This window comes from Pelodiscus sinensis, chromosome 18 (genome assembly GCF_052426305.1).
Source record: "Pelodiscus sinensis isolate ZL-2025 chromosome 18, ASM5242630v1, whole genome shotgun sequence".
Lineage (NCBI taxonomy): Eukaryota > Metazoa > Chordata > Testudines > Trionychidae > Pelodiscus > Pelodiscus sinensis.
The window spans coordinates 15,788,492-15,801,806 of NC_143069.1; the positions used below are offsets into that span (position 1 = coordinate 15,788,492).

The 13,315-nt window shown below is 60.4% G+C and overlaps 1 protein-coding gene across 1 annotated transcript; it reads right to left on the minus strand.

The window, feature by feature from the left end:
- Positions 1–5,518: 5,518 nt before the first annotated feature.
- LOC149523253 (uncharacterized) lies at positions 5,519–10,566 on the minus strand. The gene is made up of 5 exons (XM_089770409.1): positions 10,449–10,566; positions 9,847–9,914; positions 9,625–9,730; positions 8,986–9,351; positions 5,519–5,548 (listed from the first exon to the last, which is right to left on the minus strand). The coding sequence occupies exons 1-5, from the start codon at positions 10,464–10,466 to the stop codon at positions 5,519–5,521; spliced, it is 588 nt and encodes a 195-aa protein (XP_089626535.1). The 5' UTR covers positions 10,467–10,566.
- Positions 10,567–13,315: the final 2,749 nt, after the last annotated feature.

Here is a 13,315-nt window from a genome sequence, read left to right on the forward strand (position 1 = left end):
ACCTAGTAGCGTCTGACTAAAAATTCCCTGTTCTACTCACATCTCTCTTGTTCCAAGATTTAGTCTTTCCCTAGCCAAGAAAGTCGCTGGATTCTGCTTGCCCAGGTTCCTGGCTTAATTCACATCTTCCAGGCATGATCACACAACAGGCACATCACTGCTTCCAATTCAAAACCCCAAATTCTGTTTCCATTTTCTTTCCTGGCCTCCTGTCAACTCGCTTCCTGCTTCTCTAGCATTCCTGGAGACTTTCTAGGACCTTTTGTCTATGGTTTCAACCTTTCCAGGCAAGACAGTTAGGGTTAAGTCCCAAGACTTTCAGGCAACCGTCTGCTTTTGACACGACCTGCCTGTTTCTCTTCAGCTAACTCTTGCTTACTTTGGTTCAGGCCTCAGGCCTTACACCAGGCCCATGCTTCAGGCCCATCCTTTCTAGTACAGGATGTAGCCTGGTAACAAAGCCCTGACTGTGGTATCAGGAAACCTGGGTTCTATTCCTGCCTCTCCCACAGGTTGGAGAGGTTATTCCCTGTCTGTAAAATAAGACTAATGATACTAACCTTCACTTTTTAGACCTACACACAGCAACTAGGGATTTTTATTAACTACTCAAATATCAGTGAGCCTGGCTCGCTAGATGAACCATCCGGTTCCTCTTGGAATCATGTTAAATGCTTGATCCCCATGACCAAAGTCTCAGATACCGGGAGAAGTGACACGGGGGAATAAAAGCTGCTGTCTGAGGTAAACTACCTGGCAGGAATCCCCTGGAATGGGAGCCATCGCTACCAGGAGCCCAGGAATAACAAGACTCCAAAAGTCCAGCTGCCAGGCAGTTTGACCATCTCCTTCAGGCCAGTGGCCCAGAATTCCAGGACATCTTTGGGCCTGGGTTTAAAAAGAGGCAGTACCGTGTGCTCAGCCCCTTTTTATCCATCCCCTTTCCCTCCATTGGCACGCAACCCTCAAATGGCCAAAGGTTTCCCTTTCCCTCCCTCCTCGGTTAAACAAGCTGGTTAAACAGCTCGAGGTGATGGAGTGATAAGCACCCACTGACAGAGTCGCTCGGGTTGCAGGGCCAGCGTAAGTCCGCTTTTAAAACTGCCGGCCATAGCTGCAGCTACGGGAGGGGACTCTAGCAAGGGCCTGGAACAAGGAACAGGGCTCCACTCCTGCATGGGATTCGGGCTTCCCCCAGGCAGATGCTCTGTTGCTGCTTTCCTGTCTCTCCCTTCTCCAGGTGGAAGGGGACGGTTAGCCAGTGTTCCCTGCAAGCTGAGCTCTTGGGCGGCCAGCCAGGAGACATTCAAATGCTGCCCAGTTTGCTAGCCGGTAGCATGTGTTTCTAGTGGTGGTGCATGTGGTGTACTGGGTGTAGACATAGATCTTGTTGTTATAGTAACTGCGTTAGGTCACTGGGGGTCAGCCCAGCTGGTTTGGGGTTTTTCTAGCTAGCTCCGTGCTATGCAATAAAATGGACACTTGCAACTACTCAAGCTCTCTGTATTTCCACTGATTTCTTCCCATGCTGTGAAACTCCACGTGACGTAACAGTGCACATCCGTGCATGCCTTGGTGCACATAACAAAATGTATTCCGCACAGGAGTGGGGGAAAAAGTAGAGGCATTATTGCCGCTAGCTCCTTACTGAAACTCAGTGAAAGGCAGGGGAAATGAGAGATCAAGATCCTGAGACTGACAGTCCCCAGGAACAACAGGGAGAGGCTAAAGTCCCAGTTCAGCCTGACTGGCAGAGCAGGGAGCCAGGAGGGAGCCAGGGTCGGCAGAGTGGGACTGAGCTAAGGAGAGAGCAGGGGCCCGCACTGAGCTGGGGAGCAGGGCTGGCCTCGGGGAGGGAGAAGGGGAGGCCGGGGTCAGGATCGGGGGCAGTGCGACTGGCCTCAGGGAGGAAGGGGGTCAGGGGCAGCATGACTGGCCTCGGGGAGGGAGAAGGGGGGGCCAGGGACAGGATCTGGCCCCTCCCCCCCAGAGCTGCTTCCCATCCCCTCTTCCTTCCAGCCAGTTCCTGCCCCCCCCCCCCAGCCAGTCCCTCTTCCTCCCTCCCCCCTGCCCAGGATCAAGTGTGTCCGTTTTTTGGGGGAGGGTCTACCTCGCAACCCTACGAGTCAGACCCAGCGCAGGCACCAAGTGATGGGGACTGCCGGAACTTTGGGAACCTGAGTCTGCGGGGTGGGGGTTTGTGGCAGGTCAGGAGATGAAAGGGGAAGGCACTAAGGGACAGGGTGTAGGAGACAGACAAATGCCAGGGGGCCAAGTGGAGACAATGAGGAAAAGGGCAGGAGGGGAGGTGTCAGTGAGGGGGGGGGGGACAGGATGATGCTAGGAGAGGAGAGGGGAAGGGCTTTGGGGGCTAGAGGGGAGAAGGGGAGGTGCTGGGAGAAGGCTTGAAAGAAGGGGTGGGCATGAGGAAGGCGGAGATGGAGCAAGGCACGTGTAAAGGCACAGGGGCATGAGGGGAACGGGGGCAGAGGGTGGTGAGGGAGTGGGCAAAGTGGGTAGGGGCAGTGAGGGAAGGGGGAGGCACCAAGAGGGTGCAAGGGTAAGGGAAGGTGCAGGTGCCAGGGAGTCCGGGGGTGAAGCAGAAGGGCAGACACCTGCAGGGGAGGGACCAGCACCAGAGGAGAGAGGCAGGACAGGTGTGTAGAGGGAGGTGTTAGAAGAGGGGATGAGGAGGGGTAGCTCACATGGTCAGAGTGGGGCTACTGGAGGAGTGGGCACAGGGGGAGAGAGAAAGGCTGCTGGAGGGGGCAGGTCTCGGGAAGGCCGAGGGCAGTGAGAAGGGCAGGAGTCAGGGCAGCAGAGGTGGGTGAGGGATTGGGGGGCAGCAGGCACCAGGGGAGCTGATGGAGGAAGGGAAGGAGACAGGGCAGCAGAGGGGACAGGTAAGTGGTTCATAAGATATTTATGAATAACTTGGGTGCCACACTGACACATCCAAACAAGCCACAAACTCAGTACTGGTGCACAACACAAAATGTATTGTGCTCATGGGAGGAAACTCTTAGAGGGAACACTTCCCCCAGCCTCCCCACCCCCCGAGTTAATGTCTCACACGTTGGGTTAATGCAATTGCAGGATCGTTGCACGAGGGGGGTTTGGTGAGGGCCAAACTAATCCCTATTGGTAAGTGGATGGTGGGAAAAGTCCTTGGGGTGGGGGGAGGTCACATGACACCTTTTATTTCTGGTCATGTGTCCATATTGCCCTGAAAGTGTTACCTCCAGAGGCGTGGCTAATGGGAGTCAGGGGGCGTGGCTAATGTGGGTCAGGGGGCGTGGCTAATGGGGGTCAGGGGCGTGGCTAATGGGAGTCAGGGGGTGTGGCTAATGGGGGTCAAAGAGTACATTTAAAAACATTCTTTGGGTGCACACCCTAATGAAATGTGCTGCGCACGCCAATGGGCAGAGAGCAGATCCAGTCCTGGGAGCAGGGCTGCAGCCACAGAGTTATAGACGCCGCCCAGAGAGCAGATCCGCATGCTGGGAGCAGGCCTGCAGCTGTAACCCACACACCTGATGTGGGTCACTATCCTATGGAGTGGCACTGAGACCACTTCCAGCAAGCAATTATTACAAGGGAGCTCTTCAGCCTATGCTGAGAGGCAACTGACTTATAACTCAAGCTGTAGCAGCTCCTGCCCTAAGCTCCAACAGTCCCAGGTTCTAATCCACCTGGTGGCAGTTGCACAGCCATGGAAGCAGAGGGGCCAGGGAACCCTCTGTACAGGACTCCCCCCTCCCCCCCCCACACACACCCTTGCTTCCTGGAATCAGCCACCTAGGTGAATAAAGCTGGAAACCCCCATGCCTATAGCTGTGCACCTTTGCTTTCAATAGCTACAGCCATTCTAAAGTGCCCAGATCTCACAACAGAAAGGAGACGTCCCAATGAGCTGTTAAGCTGTGCTGCCTGCCACGGACAAGTAGCTCCAAGAGGAGCAAGTGCTGTTGACTCTGGAGCCTAATGATGGTGGTGTCTTCCAGCCATTTTCAGATTAGTACAGTTACCTCCCTGTGAACCAGGTGCCAGCTGGCCATAGGGTCCCATAGACCTGGCTTGTGCAGCCTAACCTGATAACCAAGCAGCCCATCCATTACTAGCCAGCCGATTACCTTGGGCATGGGAGACCATCGCACTCGTAATTCCTGGGGCCTTCACGCACTGACAGGGCTTGACTTGATCGGCCAGCTAGGGAGAAAGAAATAAACAGAAGGCAGAGGAGTCACCAAGAGATCAGAAGACCAGCACGATGCCTTATAGGCCGTTCAGCTGTGAAGAGTCACCAAGACAGGGCAGGTGATGCTAACCTGAGTTAGTCCATTAGCTGCGGCTAGGCTGGGCCACGAGAGGAGAGACAGGCAGTAAATCTGCAGCTGTCAGACCATAAGGAGGACACGGAGGTTTCGAAACCAGCTCAGAGAACAGGGCTGGGTAAGATGCAACCCACCAAACACTGTGATCTGGCCGCTTTCTGTTTAGATCCTGCTGCCCATGCCGCCGAATTCTAAGTGGGGACTCAGGCAGCAGGATCCGATTTTAAATGATTCACGGCTCATGGTTACAGCAGGGGCAGGAGCCACGAGCCCTTTAAAAAGCTGTAGCAACGCTGGACAGCTGCCAGTAGTGGCAAATCTGTGAGCTCTTTTCTGTGCTTTTAATTGAAAGCCTCAGCCGCGGAGAACTCTGAGGGTGGGCTAGTCCACAACACCGCCCCTTCTGCCTCAGGCTCCGCCCCTTCTGTGGGTGGAGCCGGCCTATGACCCCATACCAAAATCAATTAAGTGGCCCCCTTCTGAAAATTATCGCCCAGCCCTGTCACAGAATCATAGAAAAGTCTGAGTGGAAGGGACCATGATAGCTCCAGTGTTTCGCAAACTTTTTTTATAATGTACCCCCTTTAAAAAAAAATGTGTAAGTACCCCCAGTACCTACAGTTTTCAGACACACACAATTTTTTTCTACCGTTGCAACACATTTGTTTAAACAACTGCATCGTAGCCGGGCGGGCGATGGCATTTTTGGGTGTAAAAGGTACAAAAAGAATAAAGCGCTGTCAAACTGAAAACTAAAATTCAGTTTTCTCCAAATTTCAGTTGTGTTGACGTGTCCCCCAGACATCTCTTGAGTACCTTTAAGGGGACTCGTACCACTGGTCGAGAAGCACTGATCTAGTCCACCCCTGCACCGAGACAGGACCAAGCATGTTTGTCTCACCTCTTGGCTCCTAGGACACGGCTTGAACTAACGCACTTGGAAAGACATTATCGTATATACGCCCAAAGTGCTTCGTCTCAGTGTATTACCATAAAATCTAACTGACCAAACTCTGACCTTTCATTTCCCTGTCACTTGGCCAGCCACAGCCTCACAAGCCTTCGGCATCGATCTCAAAGCCTTCGTCACGCTTTTGCACACCTGTGCTGACACGCTTGTGAGCCAGGCACACTTGTGCGACACGTCCCAAAGCACTTGCTCCAGGGCATTACATCGCACTTGCCTACCTTTGATGGACAGGAAAAAGGGAGACCTGAAAGGCCTCTCCAAGGTCACCAGCGCGAGAGTGAGCGCAGAATTGAGGAGCAAGGGTCTAACACACAACTCTGTGCCTTAGTCACTAGGTGGCATTAGATTAGAACCCGGGAGTCCTTACGCCCAACCCCCTGCCCCCTCCACTAGGCCATGCTGCTGGCCTCCCGCCTCTCCCCCAGGGCTTGGAGACAGACGGGAGGCTGGAGCCAGCCTGCGCAGAAGGGGCTGTAACGCTTACAGCTCGTTCATGACACTGCCCCTGCGCAGCCCCTCTCAGATCCACACTCGGAACCCACAAGAAACACCCCAAGAGCAGAGATGAAACCGCCACTCACCTGCAGCCCAGCTTCCAGGAAGGGCAAAGCAAAAGCGGAGCTCGCGGATTCCAGCCCAGCCTGGCACCTGCTTCCTGAACTTTGGCCCCTTTCCTCCAAGATAGCAGGAGGCTGCTCTGGGCCTTTTGTGCCCACGACGGGGCATAAAAGCAAACTCAGCTGTTGGTTCCATCTTGCGGGCAGAGCCCCGGCAGACAGTGGCAGGCGGGGGTATCGACTGACCCTCCAACCCAGGATATTCCCCCCACACCTGGATTCGCTTCCTAGTCATCCCCATCTCCCTGCACGATCCTTGTTTCTCATCCCGCCGGTCCGAGAAATTGTCAGAGCAGGTTGATCCCGACCTTGCCAAGGGCTTAGGTTACATCACAAGGCTTTGCCGCCACAGCTGGCTTGGCTTGGGTGTGTGGCAAAAGCCCCCCCCCCCGCCCCCCCCCCCGCTGGCACAGCTATTCTGGCAAAGCCGCCAGGGCAAATGGCAACTCTGCCAAAAAGCATCTGCTGGCTTTAAGCTCCCTGCGAGCTGTTCTCATCGCTCAGCCATCACCACCACTGCCCTGCCTCTGTCCTGCTCCTCATCCCCGCCCCCACTCCTATCCCCTGCTCTCCTCCATCTCCTCCCCCTTCCCTTCTCCTGCCCCTCCCCATTTCCACCTGCCCTGCCCATCCCCGTCCTCTCCCTCCCCCCGTCTGTCCCCCTCTTATGTGAGGGCTTTGCTGGAAACGCCCCCCCCCCCCAAGCCAGGGAGATCTCCCCTCCGGGAACAATTCAGCCCCCCCCATCTCGCTCCCTCCACTTCACAGTATTTCCTCCATTCCCCACAGTTGAAAATTGAGCTCCCCCATCCCCTCAGGTGACAGTCGGGCTCCCCCATACGCAGCTGCCTAGGTAGGCACCTCCGCAGCCAGAGCCTGCCCCTGGCGCCCACGTCCCCTCCCCGACTGCCTGTCCCAGGCGACCACCTGAACCTGCGTCCCCCATTCCCTCAGATCACAGCTCCCTCCCTGACCCTGCACCCCCCGACACCCCGCCCCCAGGCCAGACTCCTCTCTGGCACCCGCACCCCCTCCCCCAAACCCTCTGCTCCCCCTTCACCCAGGTCACAGCTCCCTCCCTGACCCTGCACCCCCCCGACACCCCTCCCCCAGGCCAGACTCCTCTCCTGCGCCCATACCCCCTCCTGGACCCTGCACCCCTATCCACCGCCCCAGATCATACCCCCCCCCTGCACCCAGGCTCCACCCCTAAGCTCCCTTCTGCACCCAACCGCCCCGTCCCAGACCCCAAACCCCTCGGTAGAAATGTGGCCCTTGATCAGTTGCCAAAATGGCCCCCCCATTACAAATTATTGACCAAGCCTGATCCAAATGTTTTTTGAAACATTGTTTAATGAGAATGTAAATACAATTCAATACAATTGGGAGGGTTGGGGGGAGGGGGACGCAGCTGCTGGCTCCTCAGCTCTTGCTGCTCTCACTGGGTGTCTTCCTGCTGCAAGGGAAGCAGAATCCGTCACATTCATCCCTGGGGACTCAGGGGAACTGGCCCCCCAGCATTTCCACCCTCCTCCCCCTGCTCTCTGGTCACCCCCGTCAGGCCCGCAGGGTGAGCTCCTGACCCCCCCCCCCCCCCCAGAGCTCCTGACACCTCGGCCCCCTCCCGCCTCCTAGGACAGTTTCTGTGTTCAGAGCCTCCCCCACCCCCAGGGACGCTCGCAGGGGCAGGAGGGATTCTGCCAGCAGGGACGTGGGGTGGGGGCAGCCTGAGGAAAGGGGCGGGGGACTCCCTGAGGGGATGGGAAGGAGACCCTGGCCCTGCCCCACTCTCCTGATCTGCTCCGGCTGCTCACCATGTATTCCAGGAGCTGATGGGCCTGCCCATGCAGGGCGTGGGCCAGGACCAGCCCGGCCTGGCTGGGGCGCCGCAGGGGGGAGCGGGCAGCGAGCAGAGCCTTGTCCAAAAAGCAGTTCTCCTGCTCTGCTGTGAAGAGCTGCCCAAAGACCTGGAATCAAGAGCACAGGAGGTTTCAGCTGACGGCCCAGAGCCCGGCCCCAACTCCTGGGGCTAAAACAGCTTCCTCCTCCCCCAAACTCCCTTCCAGACCCTGCACCCAGACGCTCTCCTCACCCGGCACCCCAACCCCTGCCCCAGGTCACAGCTTCCTCCTGCCCCCAAGACCCTCCTACCCCCACGAGGGCCCCAGCCAGCCCCACCCCCGAGCCCTGCCCTGCCCTGGCAGCGCGTCCTTACCTCTCCCACCCGCACGCTGTTGCTGTGAGCCAGGACCCATCTTTCTTTGTAGTAGTGTCTGCACCACAGGTCCTCTGCCTGGTGGATGTTGAGGCCTGCAAGAGACACAACAGGGTCATTCTGCTGGCAGGTCTGAGCCCTTCCCCTCCCACGGGTCCCTGCAGGCATCCCTGGGCAAATGGAGGGGCACAGGGGGCAGAAGGGGAACACAGAGGGACGCATCCCCCCTTGGGCCAGTCTGGGGGAAAAGGGCTGGGTCCCCTCCCCCCGCCGCCGGCACCCTCAGGGTGTCCCTGGGGCCCAGGTCCCGGCTGGGTTCCTTACCCCTGTGGTGCAGGAGGAGTTGATACAGGCTGTGCACCCCCTCCCGGGCCAGCCGGCTGACGTCTTCGGATGGGTCCGAAATAAAAAGGCCCAGCTGGGCCACGTGGTGACCCATCCTCGGCCAGTCGGCGGAGTTCTGAGGGGAGAGAAGAGGGGGGGTCCCTCAGCATCCTGGGGCTGCACGTCCCATGCAAACGGCCGCCGAGGCGGGTCTGAGCTCGGGGGACGGACAGAGACACCTCCCGGGGCGGGGCGGGGCCGGCCTTGCGAGGAGACAACCCTGAGCAATGGCCCCGACTGAAGGGTCACTCCGGGGGTGGAACAAGGGGATCCACTGACGGCCACTCCCCAGTCCCCAGGCCCAGTCCCTCAAGAGCCCCCCTGAAGGGCCCAGGGTCGCCCCTCCCCGGGGAAAGGAGAACGCGGCCCATTCCCGGCCCATTCCCGGCCCTGCCTCTGCCTCCCGGGGACGCTCCCAGCCCCGCGCCCTGCAGCCCCAGACCCCCCGGCTCCGAGGTCACTTACGTCAAACCCCGGGAGGGTGGTGGCGACTCCCAGCAGGGCCGTGGTGCTGCCAAGGGCCCTGGCTCGCTCCTGGGGCAGGCGGGACTCCAGCCACGGGCTCAGGTGCTGGGGGGGAAAGAGGCAGGTCAGGACCCGTAGGGAGGTGCCGGTTCTGGGCAGAGCCTGGGGCTCCTCTCGGACTGTGCCCCCCCCAGCCACTGACACTGCTCCTCTCTCGGCCCCCCCCCGAGGAAGCAGGGACAATGGCCCCGTCCCCCCCACGGGGCTCACCTCCATTATGAGCTGCAGCCGGGCGGTGTCTGGGGACTCGGCGAGGAGGCTCGCCAGTAGGGCCTGGAGGTCGTAGGGAAGGGCCCGGATGAACTGCTGCAAGACAAGGGGGAGCCCTGGGTCAGAGGGGGGTTGGGGTTGGGGAATCCAGGCCACCCGCTGGCTCCGGGGTCCAGCCTAGAGCAGGGTCTGAGCCGCCTCGCAGAGCAGGGAGGAGCCCAGGCTGGGCATGGAAGGGACGGGCCCCCCGGGAGAGCAACGGGAACCCTGGAGGGAAGGATCCAAACCTGCAGCTTCTTCCCTCCCTCTGCCCCCCCCTCCTCTCTGGAGCTCCAGCCCAGCCCGGGAGCAGGGCCCGGAGGGACGTACCTGCGTGTGGATGGGCTCCTGCTGCCAGTCCCCAGACACAGTCTGTCCCACGGCCGCCGTCAGCAGGGGGCTCAGGAGCTGGGCCCGCAGGGGAGGCTGCAAGGTGCTGGCAGGAGAGAGGGGCAGAGACTGTTAATTGAGCAGCAGGAGACAGAGACTTTCCCACTCCCTGGCCAGGGGATCTGCTCTGGGGGGAGTCGGCGGGGGGGGGGGGGTCGGTACCTGAGGCTGCAGGCGGCGTTGAGGCAGTCGGCCAAGACCAGCGGGGGGGGCGAGTCCTCCATGATCTCCTGGGAGACCCAAGGAGACAAAGGGGCGTGTGAGGCTGGGCCCCCAAGAGACGCTCACACGGCCAGCGCCCCCACCCAGCAGGATCCAACCCCACTGCCTCCCGCTGCCCTGTAGCCCCCCTGCCCGACACAGGGCCCCTCCCAGCACCCCCCTCCCAAACCGGGACCAGCTCAATCCTTGTCCCCAGGCCGTCTCCTGCCCCTCCCTGCCCTGGTGACCAGCCTCTGAACCTCCTCATCCCTGCTCCCCAGGCGCATCCCCAGCAGCCCGCTCGGCTCCCTTCCAGCCCCCCATGGCCCGGGGAGACCCCTCCCTGTCCCGAATCCCCCTTCCTGTCCGGCACCCCAGACCTGCCCCATTTCTGTGTCCCTCCCTCCTCCAGCATCCCCACCCACCCTCCCCATGTCCACCTCCAGCCCTCCTGGCTCCACCCATCCCGTTTCCAGCACCCCCACCCGCCGCCATGGCCCAGGCAGACCCCTGTCCACCCCACGTATCCCCTCCCCTCCTCCCGGCTGCCGCGACTCGCTTACAACGATCCTGGCCATCATGGTGTCCTTGCAGCAGCGCGGCGCCAGGGTGTCCTCGCCCCTTTGGAGGGCGGCGAGGCAGGCGGGGGTGACGGCCAGAAGGAACCGCTGCAGGGCGGCTGGGCTCTGCGCCCCAGAGAGAGTCTGTGAGCCTGGGGCCTGCCTGCCCCCCACGGACAGCTGCAGGGCTCAGGCCTCCCAGGAGTGGAGGTGGGAGCTGCTGGTTGTCCAAGCACCCGCACTCCCCCCCAACTGCTGCCTCAGGCTTGTGGGGGCCCAGCTGGTGCATGACAAGAGCCCCCAGCTTGGGGGGCCCAGGCCATGCAGGAGAAGGGGCCCCAGGGGGATCCCCAGGGACAAGCCCCTCCCGGACAGGGGGGACGTGCTGGGAAGGGGCCGGACAATCTCGGGTCCCCCCCGTGTGGAGAAGGTTCCTACCGTGTCCCGGGTGTGGAGCTGCTCTTCGATGTCATAGATGGCCCCTTCCTCCACCCGGGAGTCCACCCGCTCCTGGCAGAGCTCCGCGGAGGCGCAGGGGGGCTCTGTGCGGGAGGGAAGGGACCAGGGTGACTCCAGCGGCCAGCAGGGCTCACGCGCCCCCATGTCAGGGACCCAGGGCAGGTTGGGCCCCACACGCCCCTCGCAGGGACCCATCCCCCTTCCACCCTCACATCTGCCAACGCCCTCAGCAGAGCCCCCACCAGGAAGAAGAGAGCCAAGCAGCCCCCCCCCATCCATTGCCCAGGGTGCGGGGCAGACACTGGGGCTGCCCCTCCCCCCCCCCCGGGTACTGGGTGAGCCCCTGGGCCCAGCGTATTCACGGCCCCTCACCTGGGTCTGAGCGGCTGCAGGAGGTGGCCCGGCTGCAGCTGGAGGCCCAGGCGCTGCTGCTGACGGACCTGGACCCACAGCTGCAGGGGCTGGTGCGGGGAGCGACGGGCTGGGGGCTCCCGGAGACTGGCAGGTCCCCGGGGGCCGGGCAGGGCGATGCCCCCTGGTGGTAATGGGGGCTGGGCTCCCGGGGCAGGTGTTTCTCTCCACAGAGGAGGCCCCGGAGCCACCCTACCCGGCTCCCCCGCTGGGCTGGGTCCCGCCTGCCCAGCCGCCTCTGGAGCCAGGTCCGGGGGGGCCTGGCCGGTGGGCGAGTCGCCCCGAGCTGGTGGGATCCAGCTTCCCCGCCCGCGGGGACGGAGAAGCTGCTCCCCACCGGCCCTGGGGCCATCTTCAGGGCTTTCTTGAACCACAGCCGAAAACGTTTGGCCATGCTGCAAATGAGGGGAGCAAAGGGGAGCTTGGGGCGCAGCCTGCAGAGCGAAATCCAGGGGTTCCAGCTCCCCAGAGCGACTGCCCCCAGCCCCCAAATGGCCCCTTGCTTATCTGTTCGGTCTTGCACAGGCACTGCAAGGACCTGAGGGTATGTCTACACTACCCCGCTAGTTCGAACTAGGAGGGTAATGTAGGCATACCGCACTTGCAAATGAAGCCCGGGATTTGAATTTCCCGGGCTTCATTTGCATAAGCGGGGAGCCGCCATTTTTAAAACCCCGCTCGTTCGAACCCCGTGCAGCGCGGCTACACGGGGCACGAACTAGGTAGTTCGAACTAGGCTTCCTAGTTCAAACTACCGTTACTCCTCATTCCACGAGTCTCCTGCCCATCAACAGCCCCTTCTTGGCCAATCAGGGGAGAATCTAAGGTGTGGGGGGTGGAGCGTTCTCCCCAAAGACACCGGCATAGACTTGTTCCAGCCCCACCTCCCCAGTCCCCACAATGGGGGCTGCATCCCCCACCCCACGGCTCCTGCAAACCACCCCCCGTCCTTCAGCTAGTCTGTTGGGTCCCAAGCTGGGGGAGGCAGCAAGGGAAGGTCACAGAGGAGGCAAGAACAGAGCAGAAATGTGGGGGGATGGAGGAAAAGGGAAACCAACCAGGAGAAAGCCCCAGTGGCGCTAAGGACGCAGCCCAGGTGAGGAATCACCTTCTGGCCCTTGACCGAGGGCTGGGCCTGCCTGGAACCCAGCCGGCCCCGGGCGGGATCCAACCCCTGGGGGCTCTTACCTTCGTCACAAAGGTGTCGGGATGTGGAACTCACAGAACGCGAACGAACCGTGAGGAGGAGACGCACCAGAGCTAAAGCAACCGGGGGTCTCCAAAGTCCCCTGGGCCCGCCCCCCGCTTTTATCAGCCTGAGATGTGGGTCCCTCTGTGAGGTCACCACCTCCCCACCTGCCCTTTGCCTTATATGCTGAGGGCTGCCCAAAGGCCCTGTGAGGTCACCGCCCCCCCCTCACCCTGCCAGGCAAATGTCCTGCCTCTGGCCACCCCCCTGGGAAGTTTGAGCCATTACTAGGGGTCCCTCCCCCTCCCTCATAGGCTGCTCCCTGCCCTACACTGCAGGCTTCTTGCACGAGAGCTGTTTCACGCCGGAGTTCTTGCGCAAAAGGTCTCGTGCAAGAGTGCCTCCACCCTGCCATAGGCTTTTGCACAAGAGCGTCCATGGCAGTGTGAACGCTCTCTTGTGCAAGAAAGCTCTGATGGTCATTTTAGCCATAAAAGTGTCTTGCTCAAGAAGCCCCTGGTGCCCGTCCACGCTGCCTTCTTGCACAACAGCTCTTGCACAAAGGGGGCTTAGTCATCGTCGGGAGAGGAATAACTCCTGTGCAAGGAGCCCTGTTCTCTGATGCTTTACTGCAAATTTACTTCTGCAAGAACACACGTAGAGTGTAGACGCGCCACAAGTTTTTTCGCAAGAACACGCAAAAACAAGCCATGTGGATGTTTTCTTTTTAGGCAAAAGCCCCTTTTTGCACAAGATCGGTCGGCCTTTTTGCAGAAATAGGGATCTTGTGGGAAAAGGGGGTTTTTTGCAC

Excerpts from the sequence above, each read along its gene's own strand:
- LOC149523253 (XM_089770409.1), bottom strand. Across the intron at positions 9,352-9,624 it reads AGGAGCCCATCCACACGCAG|CAGTTCATCCGGGCCCTTCC; the intron begins GTACGTCCCTCC and ends CTTGTCTTGCAG. Across the intron at positions 5,549-8,985 it reads CCACCCTCCCGGGGTTTGAC|GTCTCCCTTTTTCCTGTCCA; the intron begins GTAAGTGACCTC and ends GAGGCCTTTCAG.